At 41.1% G+C, this 23,115-nt stretch overlaps 1 protein-coding gene across 1 annotated transcript in view; it reads left to right on the forward strand.

The window, feature by feature from the left end:
* Positions 1-23,115, forward strand: part of LOC140464599 (ras-related protein Rab-26-like) — a 364,725-nt gene that overhangs the window by 220,511 nt on the left and 121,099 nt on the right. The window contains exons 3-4 of the mRNA XM_072559863.1: positions 1,789-1,830; positions 5,033-5,099. Of these exons, the coding sequence (XP_072415964.1) occupies positions 1,789-1,830; positions 5,033-5,099 (109 nt within the window). The remainder of the gene's footprint in view (positions 1-1,788; positions 1,831-5,032; positions 5,100-23,115) is intronic.

Below are 23,115 nucleotides of genomic sequence, written 5' to 3' on the forward strand. Positions count from 1 at the left end.
TTCAGTCCCTGCCTCCTTACCTTCTCCTTGGTAGAGGTTTCGGTGCAGTAGGTCAGATCTGCCTTTGGGTGGACAACTGAAGATGAAGAAGAATGGTCTTAGTGTCTGCTTATTAAAATGCCTAAGACCTTTCTTTTGAAACAAATGGATTTGACTTTAAAGTGGAATTCTATTGCTCTTTTCAGGTCAGTATCTTCTTTTTAATTCATTGTCAGGATTTGGCCATCATGAACAAGGCCAGTGTTAATTGCCCATCCTTTACTGAACTGAGACTTGCATGTATTAAGAATCAAGCACATTGCAATGAGCCTGGAGTCACATTTAGGACTGACTGGATAAGAATATTCAGTGACTAAGGAGACGTTAGAGAATTTTTATGACAACCTAGGTAAATTGACAGATTTGTACAGCGCGGAAACAGACCCTTCAGTCCAACTTGGTGTGTTATGGTCAACATTACTGACATTAGTTTTGGATTCCAGAGTCTTTTTAATGACTTGACTTTAAATGCCCCAACTGTTGTGGGATTTGAACATATGCTTCTGCATCATTGGGTTTGCCACTTCATGGACAATGTGATAACGTAATCACTGCGCCACCACGTCCTGAATAGTAAACAGCCATTGGTAGGACTGTGGAACAATAGGAGCAAATTAGCTGGTTCTTCATTCAGCTCAAAATAAATCTGGTTTCAAGACAAGCTTTGTCTCTAGCAACAACTAGCAACTGTATTTATATTGGTGCCTTTAATATCATAAACCGTCTTAACGCACATCAGAGGAGCTTTTTGGAAAAAAATGACGTCGAGTTATGCACATAAAGAAATATTAGATTGGTAATCAAATACATAGTGATGCAGTGGAGGTAAGAGGGAGATTAAAAAGTTCAAGAAGGGAAATTCCAGAGCTTAGGGTGCAGGCTGCTGATGCAGGTTCATTAACTGTGGAACAACTACAATTAAAGGAGATATCTCAGCGAGATCAAGGCGGGAAAAGGTCACAGAGATTGGGAAGGGGGTGGAGGCATTGGAGAACATAGAACATAGAACATAGAAAAATACAGCGCAGTACAGGCCCTTCGGCCCTCGATGTTGCGCTGACCGAAGCCTACCTAACCTACACTAGCCCAATAACCTCCATATGCTTATCCAATGCCCGCTTGAATGACCATAAAGAGAGAGAGTCCACCACTGATACTGGCATGGCATTCCATGAACTCACAACCCGCTGAGTAAAGAGAGTTGAATCTTAACCAAGCATCCAGCCTGAAAATAATGAACATATACAAAATCACAAAGTTTTTAAAGATGATTGGTCAGTTGTTGCACAAAGCGTGTTGTAATTTTGCAATCCAAATACATTGTTAAAAATCACGCAACGCTGGGTTATAGTCCAACAGGTTTATTTGGAAGCACTAGCTTTCGGAGTGCTGCTCCTTCATCAGGTGGTTATAAGATTCATTAAAATGTGTTTCTATTGCTCTTTTCAGGTCAGTATCTTCTTTTTAATTCATTGTCAGGATTTGGCCATCATGAACAAGACCAGTATTAATTGCCCATCCTTTATTGAACTGAGACTTGCATGTATTAAGAATCAAGCACATTGCAATGTGTCTGGAGTCATATTTAGGACTGACTGGATAAGAACATTCAGTGACTAAGGAGACGTTAGAGAATTTTTATGACAATCTAGGTAAAGTGACAGATTTGTACAGCGCGGAAACAGACCCTTCAGCCCAAATGGGTGTTTTTTGGTCAATCATTTTATATTCTCCTTTTCTTTCTTTCAGAATAAAGTATTGAATGTGGATGACGTGAAAGTTAAGCTGCAGGTATGTCTGACCTCTGACCTCTGACCTTTTTAGTGTTGCATTCAAAATGATGAAGGAACAGAAACCTTACAGTATTCGGTGCGACCAAAGTGATAAATTAATTTTTAGACTCAACAAAATTAAAATCCGTTTCAAAACTACTCAAGTGGGTAATGTTCCAATTTTTCTCATCACAGCTGCCAATAACAGTTTGTAAAATTAAGCTCAATGGGCTTCTTGTGTGTTTGTGACTAATCTTAAAGCAAAAAAGAGAAACATTTCTAAAAGTCTGACAAAAACGTGGGAGCTGCTGTGACTCAATTGGTAGCACCATTACTTATAAACAGGAGTATGTGTTTGTTGTATAAGGGAACGGTTCTTAAAGTGTTCATGTTGAATTGGTTCCATGCAAACTGAGGATGTCACACCGTCTCTGGGATCCTGATGTGGTCAGGAGAAATAACTAGACAAGGTAACTTACACGTTTTGCTACCTTCCCATTAACTACTCTTTGTTATGTAAGGCCTGTTCTTGTAAAGACAATCCTGTAGTCTAATCAGTACTGCTGATACTCAGTCAGGACTTTAGACTCAGCATAGATTGGAGAATTTGTGGCAGTACTCTATCTAAACCACCAACAGTCATGAGTCCAAGACCTACTCTAGGATCTCAGCACAAAAATCAAAACTGGGCAGCCTAGAAAGAGCTGTGTTTTGAATGGTGTTAAATCAAGGTTTCTTCATCCCTTTCAGATGTGGCCAACATCTCTTACAACACAATTTGGAAGAACAGAGCAGTTTCCCTTCACTGTCCAAGCCAGTCAATTTGCCAGAGGAAGATGATTATGCTATTGTTACATTGCTGTATGTGGGATCTTGCTGTGCATCAAATTGATTGTCTATCTTTTCTGTTTTACAAAGTGACTACACTTCAGCAGTACTTCATTGGCAGTAAAGCACTTTGGGATGTCCTGCGGTCATGCCGGTTGCTATGCGAATGCAATTTATTTTTAAGGGTGCTGCACTGTTTTCCCTGCTAAATCATTGCAGTGAAATTAAGCCCTCTGTCCAGACAACAGAGAGAGACAGGGAGGTGGAGGAAAGGGAGCATTCCACATTAGTACTTGACAGGAAAAGGAGCGTGTTGATTTCTCATTGGGATTGTTCACCTAACAGTTACGGTTGAGTAGGATGGTCCATGTAGAGTTCTATGGGGCCCCAGATGCACATCATCCCAACCTAAGCACTTTTTGAATGACCTCTGTGCAGTGCCAGGGTAAAGCCTGGCCTGCAGGAATGTCATGATCTGAATGCAGACTGCATACACTCTTAACAGGGTTTGACAAATGCTGAACTTAAATAATTGGCTAAGCCACATTCTTGTGCATTATCAGGCAACCTTGTGAAAGACTTCCAAGTCCTGCTACATTCAACAAAGCGTTTTTTTTTACATAAAGGAACCACTTTTTATTATTGGTTGGTTATTGGCCTGTTTAATCGTCGAATAGTCAGGTTCTCTTTCTCTACTGCCTTTAAATCAAAATCCATTATACATAAAGAGTTTGTTGCTTTTCTATTGGAGTTCAACACTAGCAGCTCAGCCTGTAGTTTTATGTCTTGGGATTTGTATGGCACCGTCGTAAACAGGAATGCTAACACTTGTTAGAGTCTGTTGTCAGACGGTAACGGCTGAGAATTGTAGCATGCATTACATTATGTTCCCCATGGATAACAGTTCAGTAAGCAGAAAGGATGAAGCTCTCCCTTCTAAATGGGCACTAAACCTTCTCCCTGCCATCAAAGCAGAATCTGTTATGTAATACTGCCTAGAGCTAACAAACCCCAGTCACATTATTTATGTGAGATACTATTCAAACATTTCTTCAAAACGAAAGTGACTGCCTTGCATTCTGTAGCTGAGTGAGGTGCACGTTGATCCTGGACATTGATCCCAGATATCTCTCAAACAAAACAGACAAAACTTTCCTATCAGTCACACTCTCATTATCTAAGGTGTGTGCCCAGGAGATTAGAATAATTTCTTTATATTTGATTGCTTGAACATTTAAATGGAGGGACTCTGAATATTAAACATGAATAATTCTAATCCTTATCTAACCAAGTCTTATTAAGGTCTTAATGAGTAAATTGACTCGATTCAGCAAGTTGATTTCTGAATTTTCACTGGGCTTGATAATTTGAAATCATGACAAAAAAATCTCAGATGGATGAATGAAAATTGATCTCATCCTAATGTTAATAACACTGCTGGGCCTAACTAAACTGTGTAAAATTGGCCAAATAAGACAGCATCTAAATCATCTCCCTATACATTTAATATAAGGAAAAGAGAGAATTGGGTGATTCGGAGATGGTTTGGAAAGGTAGGAGATCAGCTGTGACCTTATTGAATGGAGGACCAGACTTGAAGGATCAAATGGCCTACACCTGCACCTATTTCCTATGTTCTACATACTTAATAAATATATAAAGGGCTACATGTCAATTTACAAGGGGTCTTATCCATCAAGAATGAGTTGAGAAGAATTAGGTTTGCACTGTTCATGATTTTCAAACTGTTCTTACTCATTGCTAATGCAACAACAACCTAAATTGTGTTTTTTTTAACATTGAAGCATGCCCTTTCTGTCTTGATTTACTGATGTACAATCTAAGAAAAATAGACAGGGAGTGAAAGAAGGTTATAGAGGAGGGCTTCCCAAAAAACTTGGTCAAGGATTTAGGGTTTAGAAGGGAACTTGAAAGGTGGCGAAGGGCAGGATTCTCTTCGATGTACATCATCAGTGTGCCATTGTATAAATCCCAGCAAATTGTTTGCTGCGTATTTTGGCCACATGTCTTTGGTAAGTTAATAACCTGGGTGAGTGGTGTGGTATAAGGACTGTGGCAGTTCAAAACGAAGACCTAATCTACCAGTGATCGGCTACAGCTAACACTCCCGACCAGTAACAAAAATGGTACCACAGAAACATCCAAGTGATGTCACTCATAAATAGCTGAGCTTGATCATCTCCAATCAGTCTGACACAGTGTTTGCTACGCTGGTATATGTCAGATATGACTGTACTTTTATTCATGTCCGGATCTGAAATAGCAGAACATGATGGATAGGGAAGTGAATTTGTACCAACCTGATGGAAGGCTCAATGAAAGCATTGATCTTTCGACAGGAATAACTCACAGGCTTTTGCTTCTGATTTCAGATCTGGGATACTGCAGGGCAAGAAAGGTTTCGCAGTGTGACTCATGCTTATTATCGAGATGCCCATGGTAAGGATTACTGCTTCATGTCAATATGTGTATAAATGAGTTTAGTAACAAGTATTATTTGGGAGTACATTGGGGTTCCAGTCCAGAAAAAGGCTGTTCTGCTCAATGCTCCATGCCTATACTTATGTAACATGTTGGTCTCCTCGCACCCCTCTTCAGTTTATCCTATCATGCATTAATCCAATTTCCCTTAAAATGCATCTGTACCAATCAGCCAAATACAAGGTGACTAATTCTTAGGGAATAAACTAAGCGACACTTTGAACCATGGGGGGCAGTGGTGGTCATAAGGGCTTGATGGATGTGATTGGTGGGGAAAGTAGAGAGAGAGAGAGAGAGGGTGATCATAACTCCCTCTGGTGGCCAATAGCCACAGTACACATGTTAACAAAACAATGATTAGATTAGATTCCCTGCAGTCAAGAAGCATGCCATTTGGCCTGACAAGTCCACACCGACCATCTGAAGAGTAACCCACTCAGACCCATTCCTGTACCCTATATTTAGTCCTGACTAACACTATGGGCAATTTAGCATGGCCATTTCACCTGACCTGCACATCTTTGGATTGTGGGAGGAAAGCGGAGCACTTGGAGGAAACCTACTTAGACACGGGGAGAATGTGCAAACTCCACACAGACAGGCGCCCACAGTTGGGATCGAAACTCGGTCCCTGGCACTGTGAGGTAGCAGTGCTAACCACTAAGCCACTCTGCTGCCGAGTGAGGCAAAGGCAGGAGAAGGCTATTCAAACTGAGTTTCACGCTGCCCCATCAGTGCTAACATCTTCTGAGCTGTCTCTGATGGGCCTCTGAAGGTATCCTTCCCACCATTTAAAACATTTATGTTGGCTCTTAAAAACACCAACTGCATTAAAGTGTGGATGGGGTACTATCGGGAGTGTTGAGCTTTAGTTCCTCATTTACACATTGCGGATGGCTGCTGATTTTGACGCCATCTACATTATAGGGGTAAACTTAGGAATGGGTGAGGAGGCAGCCGGCTGAGTACCTGCCCCCTTGTGGTGACACGTAGTATGCTGTCCTTGGTGTGTAAAGGAGTTTCTCCTGATTCCCTTTAGGTTTTTCAGTGACTGTAACTTATACCTATTGCTTCTGTTTTGCCTATCAAAACCAGTCATACTTTTGAAGGTATTTTCGTCGGTCACAACTCGGTCTTATGTTTTTCTGGAGAAAAGAACTCCTTCAAGTGTAAATTTACCTTTTCAGTTCTGGTATCATCCTACTTGCATCTTCTCCAGTATTGGTAAGATAGATAATTGTCTAGGGCATTGGCTGTTTCACAGGATATGTAACATTTTTAATTGCACAATATTTCAGCATTAATCCCACAGCCCCTTTCCTTTTGCCTAACTCAGCTGAAAGCCAATGCGACAGAGGGAAGTTCTGGCTTCATTCTGAATGTTTCACATAACCAAATGATCCAAAGCGAATCACAAAAGAGTGAGACAAATCGATCACATTAACAGTAATAACTGATCAAGGGAAAGGTACATTTTATACTGAAGCTCCTCCACAAACACATTTACCTGATGAAAGTGCATAGAACATACAGCATTTACAGTGCAGTACAGGGCCTTCGGCCCTCAATGTTGCACTAACCTGTGAAACCAATCTGAAGCCCATCTAACCTACACTATTCCATTATCATCTATATGCCTATCCAATTACCATATAAATGCTCTTAATGTTGGCGAGTCTACTACTGCTGCAGGCAGTGCGTTCCACGCCGCTACTACTCCCTGAGTAAAGAAACTAACTCTGACATCTGTCCAATATCCATCGCCCCTCAATTTAAAGCTATGTCCCCTCATGCTAGCCATTACCATATTGAGAAATGGGACTCAATCTACAATTCCAATTCTCATTCCTCTGCTATGATTTCCAATCACATAATTGATTGCTTGATAAACATCGGAAACTTGAATGTTATATTCCAGCAAGCCAGAATGGTGAAGGATAGAATTAGATCCAATCTTTACACATTTTGTAAGCATTTATATTAGCAATTACAGAGATACAATTGCAAGCATGCACCTCCTAATCTAACCCTCACCTTCATTCACTGCTACCAATTTCCACAATTAAATAGAATTTAGAAAACAAAGCATTGCAGGCTGTCAGCCATGTGGTGTTTGCTGCTTGAGTTCTGAACCATAGTTACTAAAAATGTTCAGAACAGTGTCTTATGCACAAATGTGTATCCACCTGAGAAGATAGATGCCCCATCCAAAAGGGCAGTTACTCTGAATGTGCAGCACATTACTGTCCTGGAACATCAGCCTAAATTGTAGGCTTATATCCCTGGAGTGAGACATCAAATCCACAACCTTTTGACTCAGAGATAAAAGTGCTGCCAACAGATCCACAACAATTGTGCAACTTAATGTGCAACTCAAAGAAAGCTTCAAATATTCAGCCTTAATATCATTTTCACAATGTAGCTGATTCAATAGATATTATCCCTGCTTCAGTTGCTCTCATCCCTCAAAGAGCAATGACTGTGTCCCATATATTTTCTTGGCTCAGATTGACTAACCCGATGTAGGGAACCAAAAATCATTAAACCTTGATAAGATTAATTGGTCTTTCCTGTCAAAATAGATATATATCACAAAGCTAGCTGGCTAATATTTATTGGCAAACAGATATTTTCACTTGTTCGTTTCTTCAAAGTGAAGGCAGGTAAAGAATGCTTTGATTGCCCTCTCTATTGACTCTCAGAACCAGTGCAATAGAGAGATGCATTTTTCTGGAAACGTTGCCAGAATATTTCCTTTACTCTCATTCTTCACTTGCTTTTTTTTCCCTTGTTTTTCTGTTTCCCTCTCAGGCTTTCTTTTTTAACTTCTGTCAATTCAATATGCATTCTTGCACTCTCTCTATCTCCCTGTTGCTTTTAAAATTATTTCTCTTTCATTCTCACCTTCTGTATCACTAACCTTGTCATTCCATCAGTTTCAGTTTTACTTCCTCCTGCTCTTTTTATATGTTTTTCTCTCTCTCTTTCTCCTCCGGTCTCCCTCATTCTTTTTCCCTATTGTTGTTGTTTCTCTTGCATCCTCATTGCATTTCTCACTCTTTTTTTTGTACAGACCATGTTTGGTATTATATTCTGTGTATAAGGATATAAAGATCTGTCTGTTCTGGCTCCGAGGAGATGATGAAGAAATATTTATATAGTTAAAAAGAACTGTAAAGGTATCTTATTCTAAATAGTATAAATTGTAGTGTCCAGCAATTGGCACAAAGTAGTTGGAAGCATAACTAGTAATAGCACAATTCCTCACGATACAAATTGCCAAAGTTGTTTCACAAATAAGGCACCTTCTTATTCCAGAAATCTTATGGATGTTTTAGTTAATTTCCACCTTTTCTAGTGTTTGACATAGGAAAGAAATGATGGCAAATAGGATACAGCAGCTTAACCTAAATCAAAGGGCACAAAATACAGAGCAACAGACAGAGTGCCAGCTTTAACCTCTGCCCACTCTTGACTCACTGGCCATGTATAAACCCAGCATTGCATCTGATCCTGAGGGTTTCACATAAGATGGGATAAGACTCAGTGTCCTCTGAAGAATTACTGTGTCTTTTGTGTCTTATTGAGATGGAGCCATTGATAACTGAGAAGTGTGTCCACCCACATTTCCCCCAAATGAAACCAGGGCAAGATAAAAAGTATCTTAACCTCTGCTGATTTCCCTCTGCACTGATTCCCAATAAAGATTGTGACAATGTTGAGCTAGCTGTGAGAAATACAGGCTGGAATGTTAGAAGTTACCAGCACCAGATGTGTGTGATAATATCACTGAACAGGTTGATTAGATAATATCTCAAAATGAATTATTGGGAACAGGAGATTCCTCATTGTAAATTGGAGATGTTTTATCTTCAGGTGGGGCTTTTCACTAGAATGTAAGTTTTAAAGAAAAAATGCTTTTGGCTGCTTTCATTTGAACACTTGTAGCAAACGGAGTTCTGTGTCCTCTTAATTTGTTATTCTTAATCTATTCCTGAAATGCTATTGATTATTTGCCCTGTCCTCTGATAGCGTTTCATCTGAAAGCTTGGGTCTAAGCAATTAGGAGCACGGTGCATAAATCCCATTGTTTAATGATGTCAAGTAAACAATGTGCTGATCTGAGTTTAAGGAGTACATTGCATTCGTGTTTAGAATGTTAATCCCCCACATGTTGTGCAATGGTGAGATGTTCAGAGTGACATTTAATTAGACAGATTTTCAAGGTTATGAGCAGTTTGAATAGAGACTCGTGCAAGTCTTCGTATTAAACCCTCACTCATAGTGTAGCACTGAGGTTCCAAAAAGCGATTTTTAAATGCAAGTCTTTCAACCAGGATATTGGTTAGCCCACTTTTGGAATACCGCCTTCAGTTCTTGTCTCCCTGCTGTAGGAAGGATGTTGTTAAACTTGAAAGGGTTCAGAAAAGAGTTACAAGGATGTTGCCAGGGTTGGAGGTTTTGAACTATCGGGAGAGGCTGAATAGGCTGGGGCTGTTTTCTCTGAAGTGTGCGAGACTGATGGGTGACCTTTTAATCGAGGTTTATAAAATCATAAGGCACCTGGATAGATTGAATAGTCATTTCCCCAAGGGAGGAGAGTCCAAAACTAGAGGGTATATGTTTAAAGTGAGAGGGGAAAGATTTAAAAGGGACCTAAGGGGCAACTTTTTCACGCAGAAGGTGGTGGTGTGTGTATGGAATGAGCTGCCAGGTGGAGGATGGTACAATGACAACATTTAACAGGCATCTGTAGAGGTATATGAATAGGAAGGGTTTAGAAGGTTTCGGGCCAAATGCTGTCAAGTGGGATTAGATTAATTTGGGATATCTGGTTGGCATGGACGAGTTGGACTGAAGTGTTGTTTCCAAGCTGTATGACTTGATGACTCTATAGTTGACAGTGTGCTGCTGGAAAGCCACAGCAGGTCAGGCAGCATCCGAGGAGCAGGAAAATCAACGTTTCGTGCCGGAGCCCTTCATCAGGAATCGCACAATCCTCCTTGATGATTCTATAACCTCCTGTGGCATTGGTAATTGTGAATTGGCAGGGGTGCTGCTGTTTAACAATGGAAATGTTTTACCCTGGAGGAAAACGATCATTAGTTCATAATATGATGTGACGGAAGAAGGGAGACTGCCTTGTTGAATTCTAGGAATATAATTTCTTCTATTTCTCTGCATTTTTCCACTTTGACTTGGTGCAAGGACTAAAAAAACAGATTGTGTTGAAGCAGTTAATGAGATCCAGGCTGCGACATCCATCCAGCTCCAAGTGACGAACTCTTTTATCATTATTAAACAATGTCAGCACTAATATACATTAGCAACATTTCTCCCCCAAACATATTGGATATCTATCAGTCTGCCAGGTGTCTATTTGCAGCAGTTGGCCAAAGTGACTGTGCAATTAAAGCAAACATCTTCAGGGTCGAATGTCATCAAGCATCAGACAGAGCGTAACTCTTATTCAGAATACATTTAAAATGAATCACCCTTTAAATCTCCTTTATTCAACAAAACCAATGTAAAATAATCTTTCTCTAATCCCCTTACAGAAACATTTCATTAATAAATAACTTGTTGTGTGTGGAAGTGTAGCAGCTATAAATCACAGTGCTGATGTATGTGTCACCCACAATTAAAAATCTCATTTGTATCCCGAGTTGATGCTCAACACCTTTTTTAACTAACTGTGACTACAACGCTTTTTGTCACACACTTTTTCACAAAGCTTTGAAGTGCATTTTGTGTCATATTTACATGATTATACAAAACAGTTCAAGTGTAATTGTGCAGCATGATTTTGTTGCTTTTTCATTGAATTCCCCCAGTGTTCATGGCTTTGAGAGAGCCAATATGTTTGGAGCCACACAGACCTGAAACACTTTGCCATCGCAGATGGGAACAGGTTTAGCTCCAAGTCCCGAAATACTTGAAATTACTCAACAACAGAAGTGGCAGCTGCATTGGCCTGTGCGGAGTTGTAAACACACGCTGGTAAATGATGGTAATATTATAGAATATGACGGCCTTCTCCAGGGTAATCAGGGTTGGGCAGAAAATGTTCTCCTTTGACAGCCACCACCCGTGTCCCCTGAATGGAGAAAAAAAAGACTTTCCGCCTAACGCTGCAAAAATGATTCAAAAACAAAATGCCATTTCCAAAACACTTTTCACAGTCTCCACTTTCCAGCCAATTGAATAATTTTGTAACACGGCAATGTGGCAGTCAGTTTGTGAAGACAAAGATCCCACAAAAGGCAACGTAAAAATGAAAAGATGATCATGGCGAGGTAAATATTGGCTGAGACACTAAAAATAACATCCTTGCTCTTCTTTGTAATACTGCCAGGGTATCTTTTACACTCTCGTTGAGAGCTTCAGTTTAATATCTCAGCCAGAAGACTACACCTCCAGCAGTGCAAATTAGCAGACTGTATCTTTCAGGGAAAGAAGAGGGGATTGAGACTAATTGGATAGTTCTTTCAAAGATGAGAAACTAACATGATAGGTCAAATGGTCCCATGTGCCCTGTGCCATTTAGTGTGTAATCTATCCATATAAAGCTCACATGTTGGTGAGTGCTGTAGATTTACTGAAGACTAGATTGAACAGACAGCACACAACAAGAGGCTAAGACTAAAGATACCTGGCTTCCTATAACAACTAGAGGAATATACCTGATACAGACCTATGGTTACCAACTCTCCAGGATTGACCTGGAGTCTCCAGAAATTCAAGATTAATCTTCTGCTAAGACCAATCTGGTTGAATAATGTCAGGGGTGTTGAAAAACACTTCTTTCCAATTTTTTGGAAAACCTTTTTTATTACTATCAAACTGCGCGAGTTTGGAGGAGTGTGAGGAATAGGTGAAGATGAGGTCTGCAGATGCTGGAGAGCAGAGTCGTGACGGTGGTGCTGGAAAATCACATCTGGTCAGGTAGTATCCAAGGAATGGGAGAATCAACGTTTCGGGCATAATCCCTTCATCAGGAATAGGTATTTTGACTGACAGTGAAGAGTATTCAGTCAGCTAATGAAGGTTCTGGTCATTTTCTAATTGATGTGGGAAAATGCGGGACTATGAGGATGGCTACCAGTGAGGGAGTAGAGCAGATCAAAATGGGAGGTTTTATGATGAGGCGTCTGTGAATACTTTTAGCCCAAGTTGGTAACATACTGGGATCCTCCACACATGAAACTGAATCAGATTGGTTCAGTTTTGTGTGGTCAAAGGTGTTTTAATGTTGAACAGAAACAATTTGAATTGAAATTCCCACACAGCAGGAAGATTTTCACGTCATTTTAGTTTTCACCTACCAATTTATCTTTGTCCTTCAGTGATTGTGGAGGCGAATCGAAATGACTGCAGGATGAAATTAGTCTTCACACTGAGACTTAACCTTAGAAGCTGTATTTGTGGCATACCCAGATTTTCAGGCAATGATAGCGAGATCACTGGGAATTATCTTCACCTTCTATCATTTTGTAATTTATTCTACTCCTGCCTTGTTAATAATCCCATACGAAGTGCACAGATGGTTGATTTGCAACATTCAAGTTTAGTGGGATTAGCATCCTGTGTGCATTCTCAAGATCTCTGTGCCTCTCTACTCCTTAACAATAATTAAATGAAGTTAAGATGCAATGGTTTGGAATGGGTCTGAATCGGAAAAACTGGCACTTATGTGACTGCATTGGACTGGCAAACATTTTCATACATGCAGTTACCATCACTCTTTTGAATTAAGCTATTCACTAGAATTGAGAATATGTAGAGTTAAGACTCATATTGTTTAACGGTATAATAAATTCCTAAGTGTATTTATTTGAACACTTGAAATAGCTTCTATGATGTGAAAATGAATAATGATGACTTCAGTAGTAACAGAGAAGATAGTGGTGCACTTGGTAATGTGGACAGACTATGAATCCGAATGCCTAGGCCCATTGCAGCTGGTGAAATTTAAATTCAGTTCTTAAAATCTGCAATTGAAAGCTAGTCTTGTCAAACCTGACCATAAAATTGTCATTATGATTCAGAAAAGCCCTTTAGGGGAGGAAATCTGCTGGCGATATCCAGTCTGGCCTACATGTGACTCCAGATCCATAGCGATGTAGCTTATTCTTAACTGCCCTCTGGATTGGCAACAAATGCCGGTGGCAAAGCCTTGCCAATACCATGTGCATCCCATGAAAGGATTAAGAAAAATAAAGGGGTAATTTTACTACATGGATAATGAATAGAGAAGGACAAGGACAGCAAATACATAGGAACACCATCATCCAAAGATGTGCAGGTTAGGTGAATTGGCCATGCTAAATTGTCAAAGTGTTCAGGGATGAGTCGGCTAGGTGCATCAGTCAGTGGTAAATATAAGATAGTAGGGTAATAGGTCAGGGTTGATTACTTTTTGGAGGATCGACGTGGACTTGTTAGGCCAAAGGGCCTGACTCCGCACTGTAGGGCATCTGAAAAAGAAATCTGCAATTTCCCCTCCAAGCCACTTGCCATCCTGACTTGGAAATATTTTGCTGTTCCTTCACTGTCGCTGAGTCAAAATCCTAGAATTCCTTCCCTAATGGCATTGTGGGTCATCCCACAGCAAGCAGGGATGGGCAATAAATACAGGCCCAGCCAGTGACCTCCATGTCCCTTGAGCAAGTCAAAGAAATCTCCTGAACTTTAACTTACATTGACTTTATCCAAAATCAAATTACCCCTCCTCACAGTAAAAGTGGAAAACGGTGGGGTAATTCAGTGGGAGTGGTTTTATATGGCCCTGGCAAGTCCAAACTTAAAAGAATAATGGGGTGATGTGATCAAACCAAGATTTGTTGGAAGTAACCTGTTTGTTTGTAGAAACCCATGTATGGTATAAACAAGGAAATACTGATAGAATGCAGTTCCACAATTTGCAAATGCTGGGAAAGCCTGAATAAAGCTTGGAAATGATATATTAGGCTTTATTTTGATGAGGAGAATGCAGGGCAGCTCTTGCTATAATCTGGAGAAGAAAATGGTAATTCTTGTTTCCTATATTATGTTAAGCTCTTGATTCTTCCCTTCCTTTCCAGAACTTATTTTCCATACACACAATTGCAAATCCCAGCAGGTTGGGCAAAATCTGTCATGAGAGTCAGAGCTGATGTTTCAGGTCAATGATCTTTCATCAGAACTGTATGAAATCTCCTCAACCCTGGCATTAGACTGTTTGTAGGTACAATGGATCTTGTAGCTCTAAATTATATGGGCCTGTGTGATCCCACTCTCTGCACCAGAGCCTTTGATACATAAAATTAATTCCTGTTTTAGAAACTTTAGCATTTACAATGTATATGCAATTGAGCAATTAAAGTAGGGTCCAAAAAGAAAATGGCTAATACATAACCTCAAAACTTCTCAGTCAGAGATGTACAGCACAGAAACAGACTCTTCAGTACAACTCGTCCATACCGACCAGATATCCCAACCTAATCTAGTCCCACTTGCCAGCACTTGGCCCATACCCCTCCAAAACCCTCCCATTCATACATCCATCCAGATGCTTTTTAAGTGCTGCACCACTTCCTCTGGCAGCTCATTCCATACACATACCACCCTCTGCATGAAAAAGTTGCCCCTTAGGTCCCTTTTGTATCTTTCCCCTCTCACCCTAAACCTATGCCCTCTAGTTCTGGATTCCCCCATCCCAGGGAAAATACTTTGTCTATTTATCCTATCCATGCCCCTTATGATTATATAAACCTCTATAAGGTCACCCCTCAACCTCTAATACTCCAGGGAAAACAGCCCCAGTCTGTTCAGCCTCTCCCTATAGCTCAAATCCTCCAACCCTGGCATCATCCTTGTAAATCTTTTCTGAACCCTTTCAAATTTCACAATGTCTTTCCAGTAGGAAGGAGACCAGAATTGCATGCAATATTCCAGAAGTGGCCTAACCAATGTCCTGTACAGCCGCAACATGACCTCCCAACCCCTGTACTCAATACTCAGACCAATAAAGGAAAGCATACCAAATGCCTTCTTCACTATCTTATCTACCTGTGATTCTACTTTCAAGGAGCTATGAATCTGCACTCCAAGGTCTCTTTGTTCAGCAACACTCCCCAGGACCTTGCCATTAAGTGTATTAGTCCTGCTCTGATTTGCTTTTCCAAAATGCAGCACCTCGCATTTATCTGAATTAGACTCCATCTGCCACTCCTCAGTCCATTGGCCCATTTGATGAATTTCCATTGAACAAAAGCTTCTGGAAGAACAGAGAAGCTTTTTGATTCAAAAATCTATTAACTATTACATATTCTAACATTGTCCAAAATGTACTGCACAGTAGAAGGGACTGCAGTGCACTGGAAAAGCAGCATTTGATTACATTTGATGCTAACACCATCACCAGCAATAATTTACAAATTGCTGCTTGTATCCAAAGTACATTGTTAATTGTGTGCATCATTTCAACTGTAATCATACTTAAGTGATAAGTAGGAAGCTTGAATGTAAGTATAATGGGTGACTGGTATTCAATGGATTTAACTTGTGTGGTATATTGTGCAGAGTATTTCGAAAGTAATGTCTACGCTGCATTTTTTAACACATTAAGCATGAAAGTAATCTTCTGCAGCAGTTTCAACAAACAAGCAGAGACCTGTTTCAGATCCTGCCAAATATTCATTCCCATTTAAGCTCAAAGAAGAATGTTAGATGTGGTTAAAGCAGTCCATGGATCTACTATTTTACAAGATGCAGCCAGAAAAATATCATCTTCAATATCTATTATTTAACTAATAATTGTGATCTTATACAAAGGGTAGAGCTCTAGCTATGCCCCTCCTCCTCCTTCAAACAACATGCAATATTCTGTCAAGTACTGTGGAAAAGGATGTGGAAGATATAGAATGTAGGGAAATAGATGATGACATCTTGAAAGATGTCGACATTAGAGAGGACGAAATGCTGGATATCTTGAAATACATTAAAGTGGATAAGTCCCCAGGACCTGATCAGGTGTACCCAAGAACTCTGTGGGAAGCTAGGGAAGTGATTGCTGGGCCTCTTGCTGAGATATTTGTATCATCAATAGTCACAGGTGAGATGCTGGAAGACTGAAGGTTGGATAACATGGTGCCACTGTTTTAGGAAAGGTGGTAAGGACAAGTCAGGGAACTATAGACCAGTGAGCCTGACATCATTGGTGGTCAGGTTGTTGGAGAGAATCCTGAGGGACAGGATGTACATGTATTTAGAAAGGCAAGGACTGATTAGGGGAATTCATCATTCACAAACTTAATTGAGTTTTTTGAAGAAATAACAAAGAGGATTGAAGAGGGCAGATGGTAGATGTGACCTATATGTACTTCAGTAAGGCGTTCAACAAGGTTGACCATGGGAGACTGGTTACAGGAAGAACTAGCCATTTGGGTACATAACTGGCTCAGAGATAGAAGATAGAGGGTGGTGGTAGAGGGTTGTTTTTCAGACTGGAGGCCTGTGACTAGTGGAGTGCCACAAGGATCAGTGCTGGCTCCACTATTTTTCATCATTTATATAAATGATTTGGATGTGAGCACAAGAGGTATAGTTAGTAAGTTTGCAGATGACACCAAAATTGGAGGTGTAGTAGACAGCGAAGAAGGTTACCTCAGATTACAATGGGATCTTGATCAGATGGGCCAATGGGTTGAGAAGTGGCAGATGGAGTCTAATTTAGATAAGTGCAAGGTGCTGCATTTTGGGAAAGCAAATCTTAGCAGGACTTATACACTTAATGGTAAGGTCCTGGGGAGTGTTGCTGAACAAAGAGAATTTGGAGTGCAGGTTCATAGCTCCTTGAAAGTGAAGTCTCAGGTAGATAGGATAGTGAAGAAGGCATTTGGTCTGCTTTCCTTTATTGGTCAGAGTATTGAGTATAGGAGTTGGGAGGTCATGTTGTGGCTGTACAGAACATTGGTTAGGCCACTGTTGGAATATTGTGTGTAATTCTGGTCTCCTTCCTATTGGAAAGATGTTGTGAAACTTGAAAGGGTTTAGAAAAGACTTACAAGGATGTTGCCAGGGTTGGAGGATTTGAGCTATAGGGAGAGGTTGAATAGGCTGGGGCTGTTTTCCCTGGGGTGTCAGAGGCTGAGGGGTGACCTTATAGTGGTTTACAAAATCATGAGGAGCCCGGATAGGATAAATAGGCAAAGTCTTTTCCCTGGGATGGGGGGAGTCCAAAACTAGAGGGCATAGGCTTAGGGTGAGAGGGGAAAGATACAAAAGGACCTAAGGGGCAACTTTTTCACGCAGAAGGTGGCACGTGTATGGAATGAGCTGCCAGAGGAAGTGGTGGAGGCTGATACAATTGCAACATTTAAAAGGCATCTGGATGGGTATATTAATAGGAAGGGCTTGGAAGAATATGGGCCGGGTGCTGGCAGGTGGGACTAGATTAGGTTGGGATATCTGGTTGGCATGGACGAGTTGTACTGAAGGGTCTGTTTCTGTGCTGTACAACTCTATGACTATGACTCTAAGTCTCTGAATACACTGTAGTCCCTTTCTTCAAACATTTATCTGCTGCACCAAGCCTAGCAACCCTGGGCCTTGATCAGACACCAATATCCCTGGCAAAATATATATTCCTCCCAACTTATTCCTCAAAAAAAACCAATAAATCTCTGAAATAGTTTTCACAGACGAGATGATATTAATGTAATTTTTTACATATCTGTGTATGTCTCAAGGCTGTTTGCTTAGCTGCCATTTGGGTTCATCTTCTGTGTCATTGTTGTTAATTATAGTGTTTTGAAAAGACAGGGGGCCTAATGTACAACATTATTTGAGTGAACTTGATCTTTATCAGGTGTGTGAGATGGGAACAGTGTGAATTGGGACTCCATTCATACATTGCCCTCGTTTCTCTTATTGAATTGGAAAAATACTATAGTTTGTTCACTCTACAAATGTTGTGATTCAATTGACATCGTACTTATCTCTTAGGTTGTAGGTTCATGTCCCACTCTAGAACTTGCACAGAAAGCCAAAGTCAGAAAGGATGCTCCAGTGCAGTGGTGAGGGAGTGCCACGGTGTTGGAGCAGATGAAATTTTAAATCAAAGCACATTCTGTCCCATGTGTTGGATGTAAATGATTGCACGGTACGGTTTTTGAAAGGCAGCAAATCCTGCTGAATTGGCCAATATTCATCCCTCAATAAACATCACAGATATTATTTATCACAGTGCTATTGGTGGGAACTTGCTATGCAGGGGAAGGCTGCAGTGTCACCTATCTTCCCAGAGTAACTGTACCTCAAAATTACTTCAGTGCTCATAAAGACTTCAAACGTGCCGGGGCAGTCATGAAAGGTGCTTCATAAATGCAAATTGCAAATCTCACACGCCACCAACTGTGTAATCTCAATGGTTTTGATGTTGCAAGAGTTGGACTGTGAAATGCACTGAGCCAGAATCTCCTGGAGTGGCACGCTTGGTCAGATTACCACTCCGACCTCTCTTTTTTTTTATGAAAACTGGTGTGATGTTTATTGAGGGATGAATATTGGCCAATTCAGCAGGATTTGGTGGGAGCACCAGTTTTCCAAGAGGAGAGTTCCTTCAGGTCTGCCTTAGAGAGGCAGAGCTGTATTTCCATTCGGACAGTTCTTTTGTAATGTAGAAAGGCAAACCACATCCCATTTTCTCAACAACCAGCTGCAGGATTTTGAATTGTAAAGATTCCCAGATCTGTTGGTAAACGATAAGTATATAAAGTGAATGTGATGCTAGGGTGATGGATGGGTAGGATGCCAAGTGGATAGGTGACAGGTACCAGCTGGGGAGGGCTGTAGGGGCCACTGGTTAAAGGGCAGGCCAGGGAGGGGGCTGGGATGGCGATGGGAGCAGGATAAGTGATGCAGTGTTCATGGTAGCTTGGGGTGGGCTGGAGAAACTGCTGCAGGATGCAGAGGGTGGGTGGTAAGTCTGGTGGGAGACTGGGATGCAGAAGGGGTTAGCGGGGGAATAGATGGTTTGGTCCAGAGGAGTGAAGGGAGTGGGTGGTTGTGTTTGGCAGCAGGGTAGGGGTCTGGTCCTGTGCTGACAGTATTGGGGAGAGGTACCGGGTTGGCTTGGGTTTCATGGGAGATCTGATCAGATGGAGCTAGTGATGGGTGGGGGAGAGAACAGGACTGGAGGTGGTAGTGGGGGGGCTAAAGGGGTGGTTTCCTGCTGAGAGAGGTGTGTTGGGCTCTGGGGTGAAGAATAGGTCTTGGGGAGAATGTCAGCTCCTGGATTTGTCAGGCGTGGGCCTAGAGTGTGGAAGTCACTTGGAGGAAGTGTACTTGGACTTGTGTGTTAAGTATGGGATCAATTTAACAGTAACAGGAGATTGACTATGCATTTAACAGTTTACCTTTTCCTGCCAAACAACCTTCCCAAATGTCATTGGAACCATTTGAAGTCTTGTGGAGACTTTGGTGGGCTCCAGACTTAGGAAATGCCCAGCGGAAGATTGAATTTCTTCGGCTATTCAGTTGGAGTTTATTTCTTGGGAATTCCACAGTTTCCCAAATTCCATGTAAACTGAAGTAACACCTGAATGACCTGTAGAAAATCTGCCCGACTGTTTTTGTTTGTGAATACCCTCCCATTTCAGCTCTGTCAAAATGCTCTGCATCGCAATGACAATCAGCCAGGAAACCATCCACAAACAGTACAGTAGCCTGCAAGGGACACCCCAAACACGTTCTCACAAGGTACGGCAGCATGATATCCTGAGCAAGCAAAGGAGTTGGAACTGATTAAAAGAAATTGCAAGTTCTGTTTCCAAACTGCAGTGATAATGAAGATAGTTAATATCTGTTTTACTACCTACTGGGCCCCAACCTGGCTTTTGTAGATCTCACTATAGCAGGCAGTGGGTATGATGAACTTTAGTCTGAGCAAAGACAGAGAAACTTATTGGAAATGTTAGAGTTGTGATGCAGGAGTCTGCTTCTTGTCAAGTTGATCAGCACTTGTGTCTTTTGGAAGTTTTAACTGTACAGTTCTGAAAGGCTTTGAAGGGAACACGTTTAAGGTATTTTTGAATTAATACCAGGTTAGTTGGTCTGCAGGTAGGTCTCTTCTTTTAGAAGTTGTGTGATTAATATTCTAAACTAGTGATAATGTTTGATCAATATTAGAACCCTAGAATGGTTACAGGATTGTAGAAGACTAGTTGGACCTGCAAAAGCATGCTGGCTATTTGCAAGAGTATTTTGGCAAGCCCTGCTCATTCAGCTATACCCCAATGCTTTGCACATGTTTTCCATTCAGATACTTACCCAATTTCCTTTTGAAAACCACTGACTCTCTCTCCACTAGCCCCTGAAGGACTGTGCTGGGATTGTAGCTCCCTTGTTGAGCAATACAGCTTTTCTTCATGCCTTAAATTCTTTGAACCAATCAGTTTAAAACTTGGACTCTCCAGTTATTGAACCCTCCACCAATGGTCCCAGTTTCTCTCCAACTCCTTTGTAAACACCCCTTGTCATTTTCATGATGTTCTCGTAAAAGGGAGCCAATCAAGGCTGCATCCACCTCCATTTTACTTCCACACGGTCTCCTAGACATGAAATCTAAAATGGGGCCAATTAATGATCATTCAGTCTTTGAGTCGCAGTTGGGAGGAGGCCCACACATCACAAGAAGCTCATTAATATTCACTCTGCGGGTTGTCAGCCCAGGAGGCTCCTTGGCCCATCAGAAACACATCCTCTTTTGTTTAACCCACCACCTTTAATCCTTCAGGCAGGCACCCTAAACCAACTCATCTCAACCCACCCCGCCCTACCATACCTACAGCCTGGACCCTGTACTTGTTATGTCAGTCGGGGCTGTTGGGCTTCAGGAACAACTTGTAGGCCCAGAAATGGCCACTGTTCCTGACTGGCCGTGGTGTGGACAATCACATGTCCTCCCAGGAAAGGGACGGAAGTCTCGCCTCGCTGCCATCATGGGTGGACTTCCACACGCAAACCCCACCCCACACCAGCCTTACAGCATAGAGGGGAGATGGGTATCGCAGAATCCTGTAAAATTCAGTCCTGTGGTGACATTCAATTTTTTAAAGCTTTCTGTCTGCATTTAACACTGGACTTCATCTATTTTCATCAATACAGTTCGTTCCGCTATAACGTGTGTTTTGTTAATGCAAATTTGCTGCAATACAATTGACAAATTGGGGACATTGTTTCTAAAGTGCAAACTTTTAAAACTTCTGTTGGCTGTAACGTGATTATATTACCAATACTTCAAGTACTATTTCTAAAGTGTGACTTTTCCATAGTGCGGGATTGGACAAGGACACAACTATCGTGTTATAGATGAGCTATCTGTAGACATGACAGCCTGATGGTATTATCATTAGACTATTAATCCAGAGACCTAGGTTTTTTTCGAGGGACTTGGGCTAGAACCCCACCATGGCAGTTGTTGGAATTTGTATACAATAATAATTTGGAAATAATGATGACCATTGCCAGGAAAAACCCATCCGGGGATTCTCATTCACTAATATCCTTGAGGGAAGGAAATCTGCCATCCTCACCGGGTCTAGCCTACCTGTGAAGCCAGACCCACAGCAATGTGGCGAAATCTTAATTGCCCTTTGAGCCCTTAGGAATGGGCAATCAACACTGATCCAGACGGTAATACCCACATCTCATGAACGAGTTAAACAAAAGTGACAGTTAAGCACAAATAAACATACAAACAATGATGGACAAACTAGATCCTTTAGCCCATAAAGCCTTTTTACATAATCTTGATAAAGTTGTGCATCCTAAAATATACACTTGCCAATATACCCACAATGTTGTGATCTGAACAGCTAAAGAAATTTGCCACAAAAGCATTGAGCATTGTATAATGATATTTATTCCCCTGTCTGATTGGTGAAATTTTTGCTATTAGCTTCCTGTTAATGTTAATATTTTAAAAATTAATGGATTGCATTTTGTGGTCTGCAGCAAAGGCAGGTTGCTCACCTGTGACTATTAAAAGTAGCTCCTCACTAGAATCTAGATTCTGTACACTGTGGGCCTCCCCATTCCTGACACAGTTTAAATCTGGTGTGAAGTCAAAGATGCGGTGATTCTAATGAGGTTAGCCAGCTGGACCTCATAGAATATGAGTTCTTTGATTGAGGCTGTTAATTTGGTCCAATCAGAGAGCCCTGGCTGACAGATAAAAAGTGGAAAACGTGAGAGAGCTGACTCTGAAGAAGCGGTGCTAAGGTCAAGGAGGGTGTTTAATGAGCTTCCTAAGGAAGTGGTGGATGTGGGCACAATTATAATGTTTAAAAGACATTTTAATAAGTACATGAATAGAAAAGGTTTGGAGGATTATGTGCCAAGAGCAGGAGGTGGGACAAGTTTAGTTTGAGATTACGTTCAGAATGGACTTGTTAGACTGAAGGATCTGTTTCCATGCTGTATAATTATGACTCTATGACTCTGATGGTTCATGTGTAAATGAAGGGTGACTTGGTGATGGGATCAGCTTCAGTGTGGTGTTGGAAAAGCACAGCAGGTCAGAGAGCATCCACGGAGCAGGAGAGTTGATGTTTTGGGCATAAGCACTTCATCAGGAAACTTTAAAAGGTCGATTCTCCTGCTCATCAGTTGCTGCCTGTCCTGCTGTTCTCTCAACTCTCAACTCTGCAATCCTCACTTTCTCCTCAGCCTCAGTGCAGTTATTTTCAAAAGACATATCCAGCAATCCAGCCAGCCACACTGAAGAACTCATTTATACGGCAAATACAGGAGTTAAAAGCATTGAATTCCTTCCCTTTTAAATTTCAGATGGTGAACAATTAGAATAAGAGAGAAGCTAATAAAGAGATAAAATTTTTTTTGAAATTATGTAGTTTTTTTATCTTTATGGAGAATTTTGAAATTCCATGAATATAAAAGTCAATTGTCAGGACCTGTGAAGGTATTCATA

The sequence above is a fragment of the Chiloscyllium punctatum genome, chromosome 40 (genome assembly GCF_047496795.1).
Source record: "Chiloscyllium punctatum isolate Juve2018m chromosome 40, sChiPun1.3, whole genome shotgun sequence".
Classification (NCBI taxonomy): domain Eukaryota; kingdom Metazoa; phylum Chordata; class Chondrichthyes; order Orectolobiformes; family Hemiscylliidae; genus Chiloscyllium; species Chiloscyllium punctatum.